The 15,465-nt window shown below is 44.2% G+C and overlaps 2 protein-coding genes and 1 non-coding gene across 3 annotated transcripts in view; all 3 read right to left on the reverse strand.

Moving 5' to 3' along the window:
- Positions 1-4,515: 4,515 nt before the first annotated feature.
- HSPA8 (heat shock protein family A (Hsp70) member 8) lies at positions 4,516-9,104 on the reverse strand. The gene is made up of 9 exons (XM_032356457.1): positions 8,985-9,104; positions 8,020-8,229; positions 7,528-7,733; positions 7,175-7,327; positions 6,522-7,077; positions 6,104-6,306; positions 5,681-5,879; positions 5,255-5,487; positions 4,516-4,948 (listed from the first exon to the last, which is right to left on the reverse strand). Exons 2-9 carry the CDS (start codon positions 8,222-8,224, stop codon positions 4,763-4,765), a joined length of 1,941 nt encoding a protein of 646 aa, XP_032212348.1. The 5' UTR covers positions 8,225-8,229; positions 8,985-9,104; the 3' UTR covers positions 4,516-4,762.
- Positions 6,371-6,459, reverse strand: LOC116600397. Its single transcript, XR_004289612.1, has one exon. It is a non-coding gene; the product is annotated as a small nucleolar RNA SNORD14 (small nucleolar RNA).
- Positions 9,105-12,223: 3,119 nt separating the features above from the next.
- The window catches only part of CLMP (CXADR like membrane protein), a 99,653-nt gene continuing 96,411 nt past the window's right edge, over positions 12,224-15,465 (reverse strand). Inside the window, exon 7 of the mRNA XM_032356458.1 lies at positions 12,224-15,094. Within this exon, the coding sequence (XP_032212349.1) occupies positions 14,830-15,094 (265 nt within the window). The 3' untranslated portion in view covers positions 12,224-14,829. The remainder of the gene's footprint in view (positions 15,095-15,465) is intronic.

A 15,465-nucleotide genomic window follows, 5' to 3' on the forward strand; every position in this document is an offset into this window, starting at 1 on the left:
CTCCAACTGCAAAGACTAGCTGCACTGCCTTTGCTCACCCCATTCATTCCACATACTGCCCAGATTTTGGAGGCAGTCTAAAGACATCGAAGTCCATTAGGCAAAAGGTTTTGACAGTGCCACTGTCAACTTTATTTGGCTAGAGTTATTCCGGGTTTGATCATTTCCTCCTCTCATGCAACTTTAATCTTGGCTCCCCAATTCTGCAAGGAGCAACTATAGCAAAGGCCTGTGGAGGATCCTGAGCTCGGCCAGCCAACCTCTCACCACTCCATAACCGTGACCATAACCAGACCCTTACAAAGAGAGTACATTCTACTACTAATCTCTTGGGTGCCTGCTTCACTCCTTTTTATTCTTACACTTGATAAATTATATACTTATCATGTGCCAGATACTGGAAATACAGAAATGTGTGAATCCTCTTGCATTCTTGGGTTTGAATTTGAGGGGGGAGAAATTCCAGCATTTCATATAAATATGGTTGAATCTCCGAAGTTCAAAGGTGATGAGCGAAATAACATAGGGGCTCAAATTAGACTGTATTAGGAAATTGAGATTTACCTTCTTTCCCCCTCCATGTTTCAAGGCTCTGTATCTCCCCACCACCCCCATGCCCCACATACCCTGAGATCCCTACTCAAAGCCATAACCCCAACCAGAGCACTTGCTCTACTGCCTACTGGGAATGCTTTACCTGGAACATGAATGTGAGTCTTCAGCGTGGACTTCCTTCCTCCGCACTTGCTTCCAGGTTAGGCAATTTGTGAAACTAACCAAAGCACAGACTTTAGGGATCAAGTTTCAGGAGCTTTTCTCAGCTGCGTCTGGAGTTGTTTTCTAAATAGCTACTGCCATCTAGTGGAAAAAGAGGTCCTTACATCCAAACGCAGACCCCGAAAATGAAAATTCTCAACTTTTCCCTATTTATGTTCCACCAATCACTCTCTTCTACCTTACCAGAATTCAAAAGGCTGTTTTTCCTATGAAAGTATAGGATACCTGGAAAACTACAGGTACTCCATAAATACTGTTTGAGCAAAGGATTGTTTGCAGGTACTATCATTCCATTTCTTTGTATTACAATTTAAGTACATATATAGTAATATTGTTGGGAGTAAAGTATTGCTGTGGCTTTGCAGATAAAAACTACTCCCTTACTAGTTTAACAAGTGCAACAATTACTGTGGATTAAACTCAAGGTATTGCTAAATACAGTACCTGAAACTCTTAAAAAGCTGCACACGGAGGTACTTCGCTTTTTTTGCTCCCTCTGCCCAATCCAGTGGAGCCCTGTGCAAAATTATGAGCCAGCAATCAAGCACCACATTTCTACTTATAACCACAACCTCCTTAAAAATTCGCCAGAATTAAAAACTGCCTTTGCCACCCCACATATATTTACACGTGCATAGCTGGGACCATTTGACCATCCAACCTTCCTTCCTGAGGAAGGTCGTTAAAAGAATCAAGAGGGGCGCCTGGGTGGCTCAGTGGGTTAAGCCTCTGCCTTTGGCTCAGGTCATGATCTCAGGGTCCTGGGATCAAGCATTGGGGGGGGGTGTCTCTGCTCAGCAGGGGGGCCTTCTTCCTCACTCTCTCCCCGCTTCCCTCTGCCTACTTAGGATCTGTCAAATAAACAAAATCTTTTAAAAAATAAAAGAATCAAGAGAAGTGGAAGCCATCTATTAACTCTAAACAACTGTAAGTGTTAAATACTGCCATCCTCTAGGACCACTTCTCTGCATCTTCTTCTAAGGGTGCTCTAACAACTTCTGGTACTTCTAGCTAGGGTCTTTGCACCAAGCATGCCATTTTATACTTTGTAAAAGCATTTCATGGTTACCAGTTGGTCTTGTGTGGGTCAGCCTCCCCTGTTACTCTACATATATAGGCCAGAACACATTTTTACCAGCTTCTTAATCTACCCCCATAAACCAGGTTTATCTCACAGCAGGAACCTCATTAAACACAAAATTAAGTTGGCTTGAGTCACTGAGCTCCTTCAATGCCCATGGTTGCATAGACTGCTACTTGCAAAAGGCAAAAATAAATCACTGACCATGAACACAAACAAAGAACTACCAGATGAGTACAGAGATGAAGTTTACTAAGTACATGATTGCGTGTGTTGAGGAGCAAGATACAAAACTCCCTTTAAGAAAATATTCCTTCCAAGGACACCAGGGTCACTTAGTTAAGTATCTGCCTTTGGCTCAGGTCATGAGACCAGGGTCCTGGGATTGAGCCCCTCCTCAGCAGGGAGCCTGCTCCTCCCTCCTCCTCTGCTGCTCCCCATGCTTGTGCTCTCAAAATCTTTAATTTTTTTTTTAATTTGACAGAAAGAGATCACAAGTAGGCAGAGAGGCAGGCAGAGAGAGAGAAAGGAGGAAGCAGACTCCCTGCTGATCAGAGAGCCCGATGTGGGCCTCAATCCCAGGACCCTGGGACCATGACCTGAGCCGAAGGCAGGTGCTTTAACCCACTGAGCCACTCAGGCGCCCCTCTCAAAACCTTTTTTAAAAAGATATTCCAGTATGTGTGAATCCCAGATTCTGTGCTGAGCTAGTGTTTAATTCACGATATAATGGAGCAAAAATACAAGTTCTGGAGTAAAGCCTGCTAGAATTTGAATCTGGATCCCTCCCCTGCGGCATCTGAGATCAACTCAACTCTGAACCTGTGTCAACTGTAAACATAACCTTGTTCAGATTAGTTATTTAAGGAATCTAGCAAATAGCTAATTTCCACCTTCTTCCCAAAGCCTCAGTATTTCCTAGTATACATGCCAAAATTCTTCCATTTGTATACAGGAAACCACCATTTTTCAAAACCCAATTTGTTTCACTAATGGAACTCATAGACAGAACTTTAACTGAAGTTCTTTTTTAACAGTAACAAGAACTTAACAACTTTGGTTGGGCTTTGTCTTGTGTGTTTTTCACTAATCACATTTGACCCCCACAATTTTACCAAGACCCCATGATTTCAAAGGAACAACAAAAAAAATTACATTTCTTTTGAGCAGAGTACTCTCAAATTGTTTGCTTCAGTTCATAAAGGACATATTAACAAAAATAACTAAAACCCAGGGCAGATAAACTAAAAAGGTGGGGGAAAAAACATGCAAGTTATATACAAGAGGCCTGGGCTTTTCCCAAGAATCATGTGTTGCTTTTTTAAAAAACTTGTGACCCTTGAAAAGATAAAGGAAAGCAAACATAAATCATGTATGGTACCATAAATTTCTGGAGACTCTTAAGCCATTACATGGATACACTCCTAAATCACAGGAGTGTATTATCAACCATTATGTTATTACCAACCACTTAGATAATGACCTCTGTATGAAGGAGGTTTTAGCTATTCTTACAGACCTTGCATAATGCTCTTCAATGTTGCAGTTACTGCAAAATCATCATACAAAATCCAAACACGTGTAATACCAGGTCACCCAGGAACCAACAGTTCCTAAGACAGGAAAGTTGAGTAGGGATCAAGGTTTGGGGTTTTTTGCAGTTAAAAAAAATCTTAGCACAGGATAGGATTCATTTCTGCCACCAGATGGCAAACGTGGCACAACCAACCCTTGTCAACCTTGTCCATGTATTTATCACCTCTCCCTGGTTTCCTTGCTCTAGGCTTGAGGACTGAGGCCCATCAGCCACCAAATGACACACGACTTTTATGGGAGTCAAACTCCAAGGCCAAGTACTTTTGGTACATAGCACACCAAACATTTACTGTCAAAGCCAAATTCAACCTGTTTAACTAATACACCCACCATAACAAAAGACAAGCATGTAGAGATTTGCTCTGAAACCACTTACCTAAAGGCAACCCAGTATTTATCAAACAGAACTGTACTCAAATCAGCTTAGCTTTCAAGTCTTTGAGATTTAGCTTCGTCATCGGAGATCAGAATTAGCCATTTCAGGCCTTTCCTTCTCCGTTGATTCTATGGTAAACAAACCCCAACCCACAACTTCGCAGCCAGTTCTCTACCAACCAGCCCTTAAGTTGAGAAAAAAACAGAATGCACCCCTACCCCCCGCTGAGAACATGGATGCTTTAGAATATGCTGCCCTGTACTTGGGTCAGTTCCACATGCTCAATAAACTGCTTCCATGCTTCCACTGTCTGGTTTTTCCAGTATTCAGTTGCCTACCCTTGAACTTCAGTCACAAACGGATAGTCTGTTCAGCAAGGCATTAACACTTGGGATTCCTTTTTCCAGTTGGTTTCTCCTCCACCCCAACAGCCCCCCAAGCACTGGAAAGCCTCTATGCAGTTCAATCCTATTTTACTGCTTAGTTAGTATCTAGTGATCATGAAATCTGGCTTATCATGAACCCAACCCACTTTTTATACTGACTCGAGTTACTTGTCTGAACTGTTCTATGTAACAATCCAAATACTGTTTTTGGGTGATTCATCACTAGGCCTAAAGAGTATCCAGCCCCCCAAATCTAATGCTGCCTGCTGCCCCTGTATAAACACGGAGTCAGACAATTGTATGGTGCCAATTTTAAATACAGTTTTATTTAAGACATTGCATTTTCCACTTAACAATACAGTGCTTATAAAGTGCAATGTTTATTTCCTTTCCCTGTGCACATATTCCATATTCAAGTATCAAGAATGCCCGGTTTTTTTTGCTATAGCAGCTCAACATTACAACTGCCATGGAATTTGCTACAAATTTGGGTCCTTTGAATATTGTATGTGGAACAATGCTCAACCTATTTATTCTCAGATTGGTTTAGTCAACCTCTTCAATGGTGGGCCCAGAGGAGGCACCACCAGAGGGAGGAGCTCCACCACCAGGGAAGCCTCCAGGCATTCCTCCTGGCATGCCCCCTGCACTCTGGTACAGCTTGGTGATGATGGGGTTGCAGACTTTCTCCAACTCTTTCTGCTGGTGTTCAAATTCTTCCTTCTCTGCAGTCTGAAAAAGAAAATGAACTTTTTACTGCAGGTTCCTCAAATAAAAGAAACTTCACAATATGTCTAGTGTAATCAGTTGTGAAGACTAGACAAAAGCTTATCATTCACAATTCTTCCTCCACCCACGAAATCCTGGGTCACTCAGACATCCAAGGAAGGAAGCTAGTTGCCAACATCTGGAATTCTGGTGGAAACCGCGAATGTTTGGACCATTCATCATTGTGACCTGTGTATAAAACCCAGCTCATCTTTTGCTGAAACCCTATAACCACCCCCATCCACTCTCAATTTAGTTTAAATTACAAACCTGGTTCTTATCAAGCCAGTTGATGATTTCATTGCACTTGTCAAGAATCTTCTGTTTGTCTTCATCATTTATCTTGCCCTGAAGTTTTTCATCTTCAACAGTTGCTTTCATGTTGAATGCATAAGACTCCAGTGAATTCTTGGAAGACACCTTGTCCCGCTGTTTCTCATCTTCAGCTTTGTACTTCTCAGCTTCCTGGACCATGCGCTCAATATCTTCCTTGCTCAAGCGGCCTGTGAAAATTAACAGGTCTTTTGTTGAACTGAACTCTGAGTTACCCTGCAATGACTGTAACCCACTGAAGCAGCCAATTCCAGAAAGTGATTCCTTGGCCCAAGTATCCTTGGGCAGTTTAAGTATTTGAAAAATGATCCTTATGACCCAAACCATCTTAACTCTAACTCTAAAGTTGTGCTCTTAACTTACCCTTATCATTAGTGATGGTAATCTTGTTCTCTTTTCCTGTGCTCTTATCCACGGCAGACACATTGAGGATACCATTAGCATCAATATCGAAAGTGACCTCAATCTGAGGGACACCACGAGGAGCAGGAGGTATGCCTGTGAGTTCAAACTTTCCAAGTAGATTGTTGTCCTTGGTCATGGCACGCTCACCTTCATACACCTTGGTAGCAAATAAAAATTACTAAGAAGCTGCAAAGATTACTGCCCCAAGCTCCTAACTTGGTGTAAGGTCAAATAGGAAAGGCTGCGCTCAGACATCCAAGGAAGGAATTGGCCAACACAAGACTTCTGGTGGAAACTACGAATGGTTTAAGTCAAATCATCATAGCGGGCCGTCTTCCCTAAGTTTCACAGGACAATGTACCAATACAATACAGAACATACCTGAATAAGCACACCAGGCTGGTTGTCGGAGTAGGTAGTGAAGGTCTGTGTCTGTTTGGTAGGAATGGTAGTATTACGCTTGATAAGAACAGTCATGACTCCTCCAGCAGTTTCAATGCCAAGAGAAAGTGGAGTGACATCCAACAGCAGCAAATCTTGAACATTTTCAGATTTGTCTCCAGAAAGGATGGCTGCCTGGACAGCTAAAATAAAAAATATTAGTTAAGAAAAGAAATCCCAACCACCTCATTATCGAACAAATTTCAGTCGCTCAGACATCCAAGGAAGTTGTGCCATCATCAGCTAAGCTTTTGGTGGAAACTACGAATGTTTAAAAAAATCAATCATCACAGCGAGTTAGCTAGCATGGGGCCTGACAGGCCATATGTTACAACTGTTTACGGTAAAGAATTATTACCTGCACCATAAGCAACAGCTTCATCAGGGTTGATGCTCTTATTCAGTTCTTTTCCATTGAAGAAATCTTGGAGAAGTTTCTGAATCTTGGGGATACGGGTAGAACCACCCACCAGAACAATATCATGGATCTGAGACTTGTCTAACTTGGCATCCCGAAGAGCTTTCTCTACAGGGTCCAGGGTGCCCCGGAACAGGTCAGCATTTAATTCTTCAAACCGGGCACGAGTGATAGAGGTATAGAAGTCGATTCCTTCATACAGAGAATCAATCTCAATACTGGCCTGGGTGCTGGAAGAAAGTGTACGCTTAGCACGTTCACAAGCAGTACGGAGACGACGAACTGCCCTCTTGTTTTCACTGATATCTTTCTTATGTTTGCGCTTGAACTCTGCAATAAAATGGTTGACCATTCGGTTGTCAAAGTCTTCTCCACCTAAGTGGGTGTCTCCAGCTGTGGACTTAACCTCAAAGATCCCATCTTCAATAGTAAGGATTGACACATCAAAAGTGCCACCTCCTAAGTCAAAGATCAGCACATTCCTTTCAGCTCCAACCTGCAATTAAAATACAAAGTAAGTACTCCTCGTCCAACATTTCCAATGGCTCCAACATACGGTAAAATGAATCCTACGCTTTACAACTGGTACATACTTTTTTGTCTAAGCCATAAGCAATAGCAGCAGCAGTTGGCTCATTGATGATTCTAAGTACATTGAGACCAGCAATAGTTCCAGCATCTTTGGTAGCCTGACGCTGAGAATCATTGAAGTATGCAGGTACTGTGACAACTGCATTGGTAACGGTCTAGAAAAAAAAAATTGTCGCCATGTCAGTCCCGTAATTACACTGTCTGCCTCTGCATGCACTTGACATTGACCATTTAAAAAAAAAAAAAAAAAAGACAAAACACCTCAGTCAAACCCCCAGGAATTCCATTTATAGGAAATCTGGTGCATAATGTTCCAACCTCCAGCTACCTCCATTTAGGGTTGCACACTACTCACCTTCCCAAGATAAGCCTCTGCGATTTCCTTCATTTTTGTCAAAACCATAGAAGACACCTCCTCTGGATAAAAGCTTTTTGTCTCTCCCTTGTATTCTACTTGGACCTTGGGCCTGCCAGCATCATTCACCACCATGAAAGGCCAATGCTTCATATCAGACTGAACAACAGCATCATCAAATCTCCGTCCAATCAAGCGTTTGGCATCTGTTAAAGGTCATCAAATGCAAATGTTTTAACACCGCCATCTATCCAGTAAGAATCGTAATCTACCACTACTCAAACACCAAGAGACCTAGCAACCAAACTCCAAAATAATAAATGGATTTATGTTCTGAGTTATTCAGACTTCCCACTTTAGAATTACCTGTATTTTTTTCAACATGTTATAAAAACTTCCCTGGCTGCCTTATGTTCCAGAAACTTTGGACTTAAATTACACGCAGTCTAAACCACTTGAACTCACGCCCTAGTGCCTTAATTAACGACTTACCAAAAACTGTGTTGGTGGGGTTCATTGCAACTTGGTTCTTGGCAGCATCACCGATCAATCGTTCGGTGTCCGTGAAGGCGACATAACTTGGGGTGGTCCGGTTTCCCTGATCATTGGCAATTATTTCCACTTTCCCGTGCTGGAAGACACCCACGCAGGAGTAGGTGGTGCCAAGATCAATGCCAACTGCAGGTCCCTTAGACATGGTTGCTGAGGAAGGTTAGGGGGAAAAAAAAAAAAGCCCGGTTTGATAAAGCGATCAGAGGCTTAGAACGTTTATCGTGGAACGCAGGCCATCAGATACGAGATACTTCGGCCTCCGTCTTACTCAGCACCTCCCCCAGAAACACTGCCCTTGTGTGAAAACCACGCGGTAACGGCCAGACCAAGAAATACTGCAGTCGTGGTTGCCGTGCCAACCGCAGCTGGGCTCAGCCCAGACTGAAGAAAGCACCTGCCCCGAGGGTCTGCGACAGTACCGAGCACGTGGTCTAGAGCCCAGAGCTCGACCTTTTCCCCCACCCCCACCCGCGGCGCTCCAAGAAACAACACAATACGATTCCGTGCTCTAGTGCCCCCCCTCCCCGCTCCGCGTTGGGTGCGCGCCAGCGGCCGCTTCCTGCTCTGAGAATCTAGGGAAGGCCCGCTCCAGGGCGCCAGACTTCCGACCCCCCCCCCCCCCGCCCCGAGCGCGGATGCGGCCCTTGCCCAGCCCTCCTTGCGGGTGCCGCCCTGACCCCGCGGCGGCCCTCACGGCCTGTAGCCCCCACCCCGGGTTTCCCGATCGGCCGCAAACCAGGGTCCACCGCCTCTCGGGGAGAACAGAGCCGCATCTGGGCAGGGGACTCAGGGCCCCCGGCCAACGTGAACGCCCGGAAACCGCCAAAGCGCCGCAAACTCTTAATACGGGCACGGGGCGCCCATTTCTGGGGAATCACCACGAGGTCACACAACAGGGTCCTTACCTTACGTGTAGGCCTGGCTCGGGTTGAGAAGACAGCAATCCAAAGATCTGACCCCGCGTTCAATGAGAACGGTTTCCGCCCGCCACCCTGTCTCTTATACCCTGCCTCAGAACCTTCCAGAAGGGGTCCACCCCTATCACCTGCCCATCATGACTTCTTCAGCCAATGGGCGCGCCGCCACCTCTACGAGGCCCAATGACTAAGCCGGCTCTACTCCTCGGGCCTCGCCCACTCCCGCCCCCATCCCTCCCCACCTCCCGATGACGCACTCACCGCAGCGTTCTGGAACTTTCATTCTCGCCCCCGCTCTCCGAACGGCCCCGGGGAAAGGGAGGGTGGAGCCGAGAGAGCCCGCGCGCGGGAGTCCTCAGTCACCCCTGGCGGGGAGTGGCGGGGGGGCCGAGGAGCGTCCGCTTCTGCGCAAGCGCTCTCAGTCAGCGCGGGTAGGAGGGGACGGAAGGAGGAGGAGGAAGAGGGGTGGGCAAATTTGGAACCAGCCAATGACAGCAGCATTGGCCGAGATCTGGATCGACGCGGAACCGGGAGAGGACGAGCGCGGGGCCTGAAGGGGGGGGTCCGGAGCCGGCAGCCCGGGAGGGAAGACGGAAGTAGAGCGAGGACAAAATGGCCGCGAAGGTTGTTTTGCCCATCCCCCCCAAGTCCTCATTCTGTTTCCCCCAACCCCCACTTCAGCGTTGTACGGGGTCCTCTAGGCCCTCCCGGATTCCTTGTTCCGACGCTTCTGTCCAGTGTGGCTTTGGGCTAGGTCAGAGCCCAAGGTACCGACCCCTGGGCGCTGCCAGGGTGACTTGTTGGCGGGGGGGTGGGGGGGGTACGCAGATGTGGGGCTGGAGGGAGCCGCGCCCAAGCGGGGTAGGAAATGTTAGCCGGGCCGAACCCCAGAATTCTCAGTCACTATGTTGCTGAAGAGGCCGGCAGCCCTCAAGGCAGAAGTTGGAGGGGGTCCGGCCTCTCAGAACCGCCTGGACCGGATCCTGTGCCGGAACCCCCAGCGAAATAAAGGGCCAAACCTGCTTCCCCGAGTCCAAACAAGTCCGCCACTCCCCACCTCCCGCCAAAAACAGGTTCGGCTTCTCGACTGTCTCTCTCCCCTCACTCAAATCCCGTGCTTCTCAGTTGTTTGTTAAAGAAAAGAAAACCCGAGTTTTCCCCGTGTAGGAGAATCGGGAAACTGGGTTCCGGTAACCGTGTCCTTGATTTAGACCTTCTAGAACCTCTCTTATTTTTAGAAACATGATGTATTTTTCCTTCCTTGACTTACAAAAAAACCTAAACGACAGATCGTTCAGGGGCATCTTGAGAACATTAGTAATCGAGTCCGCAAGCAAAACAATAGTACTTTTAAATTGTGGTGCGTGGTGGCAGGTGTATGGGCCTTGTCATTCAAACAGCCTTTTACAGTTCCTTGAAATGTTTCCCGGGGTGTTCTTGGAAACAGGCAGGGCTGCTGCTGACTTGTTTAATAAATAAATGGGCAGATAAATGAAAAAGATTATTTTGAAACTATCTAACAGTCGTGTGGCTGGAATAAGAAAGGCCTTCCAGACTGTGCCTCCAAAATTTGTCAGGACACCTTGTCCTTGTCAAAGCCAGTGAGGCCTAGAGACAGATTAAACCTAAGAAAGAAGAATTTTCTTTTCACATTTGCCTTTTCAGGGGCGGGGGGGTGGGAGCGGTAGCAATGTTGGCTTGAACACGTGGAGATATAAATTTAAAATTTCTACTCATGTCCCAAGAAATTAATTTTATATGATGCTTTTACAACGTACAGAGTGCTTTCATTTGTTGTATCATGCAATCATCAAAATATTTTTCTGAGATCTGTATTATATGTCCCGGTATTAAGAGAAAAATGAAGTTCAGAGATGTTATTTGTAGAATTTACAGCTGGCTGAGCTAGAACGGAAGCTAGTGCTTTTGATTCAGAATCCTTGGTCAGTTTTTTGTTACATTATAGTATAATTTCCTTTCTCGAAACACATGTAACTACACAACTCAAGAAGTAAGATGTGTGCTGTGGGAGGCTCCTTTCAATTTTCTTTGATATCTACAATCTTCCTTTTCGTACTCAGCCTACCAAGTACAGTCTCTAAACTGTACCCTGCATTTTGCCCCTTTTAACGTCGGGACTACCTACAACATTTTAATTATTGAACCACTGGAAAGTAAAACAAGGGCCCAAATTCAGTGGCTGGGAGTGAATAAAGAAAGGAGAGTAGGTAACCTGTGTCCATTCACTCAACATACATTGCAGAACATGGACTATGCTCTTATTAAATAGAATGATTCAGACTTTATGTATTTAAAGCTCAATAAGATAAGTGTCCTGTCTCCACCTCTTCAAATACACAAGGTTTCAGACACATTCAGGATGGAAAATTAAAGTTTGGGGGTGCATAGGGACTGCAGTAAAGAAGTCCGAAGCAAAAAAAAAAAGTCCGAAGCCTAGGGTTTCTGACTGAGGGACAGGGTCAGGATGAACATATCTGAGTCCCTGTCACATACCAAGCACTGTTGTAAGTGCTTTACATGTATTACCTCATTTAATCTTGTGAAGTTTTTTTCCCCCCAGATTTATTTGAATCTCTCAGTGTTTACTTTTGAGATTGTTTGAACCCCTTAATGTGTACTTCTGTTAGCACTTCACCTTGGTGTAAAATATTTGCTTCGTAAATATTTTGATAAAGTCCTTAAGAGCAGGATCTCTGTCATAAGATCCTGCTGAGCACCTTGCTTTGTGAGAAATCGTACTTGGTATATTTGTCACCAAAATAAATAAGTAGTAGATCATATTCAGACTGAGTTCTGTTGTTCTTTTGGCAGCAAGCTAATGAACAAATTTTCAGTGCACGTTATATGACCTTGAGCTTCCCCTACGGTATCACCTTATTTATTTTTTAATTGCTGATACAGATACATCTGTAATAAATATTTGGTTTTTGTGATCAAATACAGTTTCAATTACAAGGCAACTTAGAAGATAAAATATAAACAGCTTAACACCAGAAATGAATCAAAATTCTATGTCTTTTTGCAACAGCAACTCTGAAGCTCTTTTTATACAGTGTTAACAACAAGGGCATCGACTTCATTATTTTCCAAATTTAAGTTTGGTTTATATATTTTATTGAAACAGTTATTCTCCAGATATTCACATCATTCCATCAGTATCTTCTTCCCACAAACATTTCTTCCTTCTACTTTTTAGCTAACTTACCTTTTTTTGTTTGTTTCATATTAAAGGATCAAATTTATTTGACTTAAAGTTAATAGAATATGGTTTGAAGCCAGTAGTGTCTCAAAACTTTATCTTAAGCCCAGAGCTTGCCGTATCTGAACCCCAAAACCTGACTCTAAGAGAAGTGCACTGTCATTGCTAAAACTTCAGCACCTTATCAGTCAGAATTTTCAATTCCTTAGAATTTCTCAGATTTTAGGTAGTTACCTGCTTTGTGAATTTTTCTGTAGATTTCCAGTGTGAATAGATGTCCAAAATCTGGATATTCAACTGGTATTCTAGCCTTTTAATAACTAACATGTTTAAATAACCTAAATCTCCATATCATGCAAAGGGGACTGATTCCTGCTTTCAAAGGCATATACAGGAAACCTTGGGTTCAAAGGTAGTAAATAACGATAAGAGCAAATTGCTTGTGATGGTACAGCCCCAGCCTCCATAGTGTACTTGTTTGGCTCAGGTACTCTAGAAATGAGAATTCTCAGAGTTACATAGCAGAGGTGATAGGTTACCACACTACTAGAAAAATAAAAAAGAGTATGGAAGGGGTTTCTATCTTACAATGAGGCAGTGTTAGTATAAGAAGCATTCCAAATACGCCAGCCTTCTTAAATTAATAGCAGACATTCCTTACATCATTTCCTCAATGTCTCTTATTTCCCAGCTTTTTTTTTTAAGAGGAAGACAAACCTCAGTTTACAATTTTCACCCAAGCATAAACCCCCATTTCTTAAAGAACCTTAGAGGGAAATACATTTGCACTATATGAGGACTGTTTAGTGAGAATTAAATGGAGAAATGAAAAACCAGAGAAGTGGGGCCAAATCCCAGATCTCCCTTTTCCGTTCAAGCATCTGATTCCACTTTTTAAAAAAAAGGTTTCGTCTCCAGATTCAGCATGGCTTTCTCTTTTCTGTAACTTGCTGCCCTTTTAATCATTAATACTTGCACTACCAATGGTGATCTGTTGACATTTGCCCTAAGGCCCTTGCAGGGCTATTTCAGATCTACCGTTCTTGCCATAGGATGAATTTGACTCACAGAATAGTCACCACTATTAAAAAGGCAAGTTCTTGTTGGAAGCTGCTGCTTTTCTGTTTTATTTCTCACACACCTTTCTTCCATGAATCAACTCTTTGATGGTAATCCTGGTGAATCACTTTTGTTCATTGTTTCCAAGTTGGTGACAATTTGAATGTTAGCAGTCACTAATCCAGCCCTGTCCTGCCACCCAGGAGTTATCCTCACCATCCCTGCCCTAAATACAATTTCCTTTCCTTCCAGACCCGGACTTCCTCAGATGCTGGGAAATTACTGAATTTCTCTGTCTCTCAGGAGGGAATGACTATGACATACTTATAATGCCATTAGGAAACGTTGACGATCCCTCATCTTTTTGATAATTTAAGGCCTAGAATTATCAAAAGTCCCAGGTTCGCATCCTTCTCCTAAAATGAAAGAAATGGAGGAAGCTCCAAGTTTGGTGTAATAGTAAACTGCCTTATGCCATTCCTCAACATATTAAGAGAAAACTGATCTAAGCTCCCTTTCTAGTTTAATCAGTCTTAAAATGCTGATTTCGTAAGTTCTCAGAAAAGAATGTAATGATATGTCAGATGACCTTTTAGCAACTCTGAAACATCTTTTTCTAAAAGACTTCTAAGAACATCATCAAATGACACACAGTGAATGTTTTTTTTGCTCCAGAGATCCAGCAGGAAGGTCCTCAGAGACGTCTGATTTGAGGGACAGTCCACAATTGTTCCAGCATGTATATTTCTGATATCTGTCAGTAACCCTCTGAACTTCATTAAGACAGAAAGTTTTTCACAGTCCCCTATCACACGTTTTGAATTCCTTCTCAGTTCCTTTATAGTTCAATAGAAGTGGGAGGTTAGTAGTGGATAGAGGGGGAGAAACTCAAATCATTCTTTACCTCCCACTAGTTCAACTCCTTGTGAAATTAATATCCAAGCCTTATGGTAAATGAAGTCAGGTCAGAAGAAATGTATTTCCTTTTTGAAATTTCTCAGAAGCAATGTGCCCCGTACATGGTGCAGCTAGGTGAAATATAAGGCTGTGGGTTCCACTTGACTCTGAATAATCACAATAATCCAGTAGGTTTGCAGAAATGCATAGAAAATTTATGAACAACATCTCATTTCTTCTTGACAATGGTGAGCCGAAGTATTGATACAAAACATCTCAGGGGAGAAGTTTTAAGTGTGTTCAGTTCCCCTTTCCCCAACCTTTTCCACCCCAGGTCCTGGTCAACAGATAACACAAATTTGGACCCCCGCTCTTCCCCACTCTGGTCTCCAGGCACCACGAGATGCCTTTTTGGAGAGGATCAGTTTACATCCTTTTTCCTGTCCGGTGTCCTATAAAGAAAGTGCTCATTTGAGTGGGTTTCATGCAATGCTCACTGCTACTGAAATGGCCTTTCATCTGGTTGGAGGGGGTTGTGTGGCTGGTGACTGAGCTTCAACGACTAGAAGCATCCTAAGATCCTGACTCCGAGGAAAGCGTGGGAGTCAAGTCCACTCTTAACTCAGACGGTTCAGAAGGCTCTGCTCTGGCTGGGGATCATGCTGGGTGTGGTTCTGCTTTGGTCAGGGTAGCATGGTGGACTTTCTTTGGTTCAGAACCCCTCCCCTCTGGCCCCACTAGGCTGTATGTGTGGGTGGCCAGCCCCGGCTGGGGCGCTGCTTCGGTGGACAGTGTCCTCTGGCTGCGTGAGGCACTATTTGCTGTGGAGCGCGTGGAGGAGGAACCCGAGCGCGAGCTCTGAGAGCCTGAGGAAGAGGAACTAGGTTTCACGAGGCGGGCTTTGGGGGCTTCCGCATCTTCCCTGAAGAGAAGAAAACAGCAGAGGTCAACTTTAATCCTGACAAGACCGCGATAGCTTCCACTATGGTTGCTTCCTTCTGAGGTTTCCCAATAAATTCCTCAAGCTGTAAACTTCACATGATGCCACTGGAAGGCAGCCATTTAGGGGAATGGGGACTTCCCCTATCCCCGAGACTTCATGGCTGACTTACACAAATGGATGTTTTCTTAGCCCTGAAGTCAACTCTGTTACTCTGGGAGAGTAGGCCCTTACCGCTGAGACTGAGTTGGGGTTTGTCTACAAAACCCCTTATTTATTTATTTGTTTGTTTATTTTTTGGTGGGCAGCAAAGCAAGGTTTACTGAGGACTGCAAAGTGATAGTAGGAAGCTC

The sequence above is a fragment of the Mustela erminea genome, chromosome 9, assembly GCF_009829155.1.
Source record: "Mustela erminea isolate mMusErm1 chromosome 9, mMusErm1.Pri, whole genome shotgun sequence".
Lineage (NCBI taxonomy): Eukaryota > Metazoa > Chordata > Mammalia > Carnivora > Mustelidae > Mustela > Mustela erminea.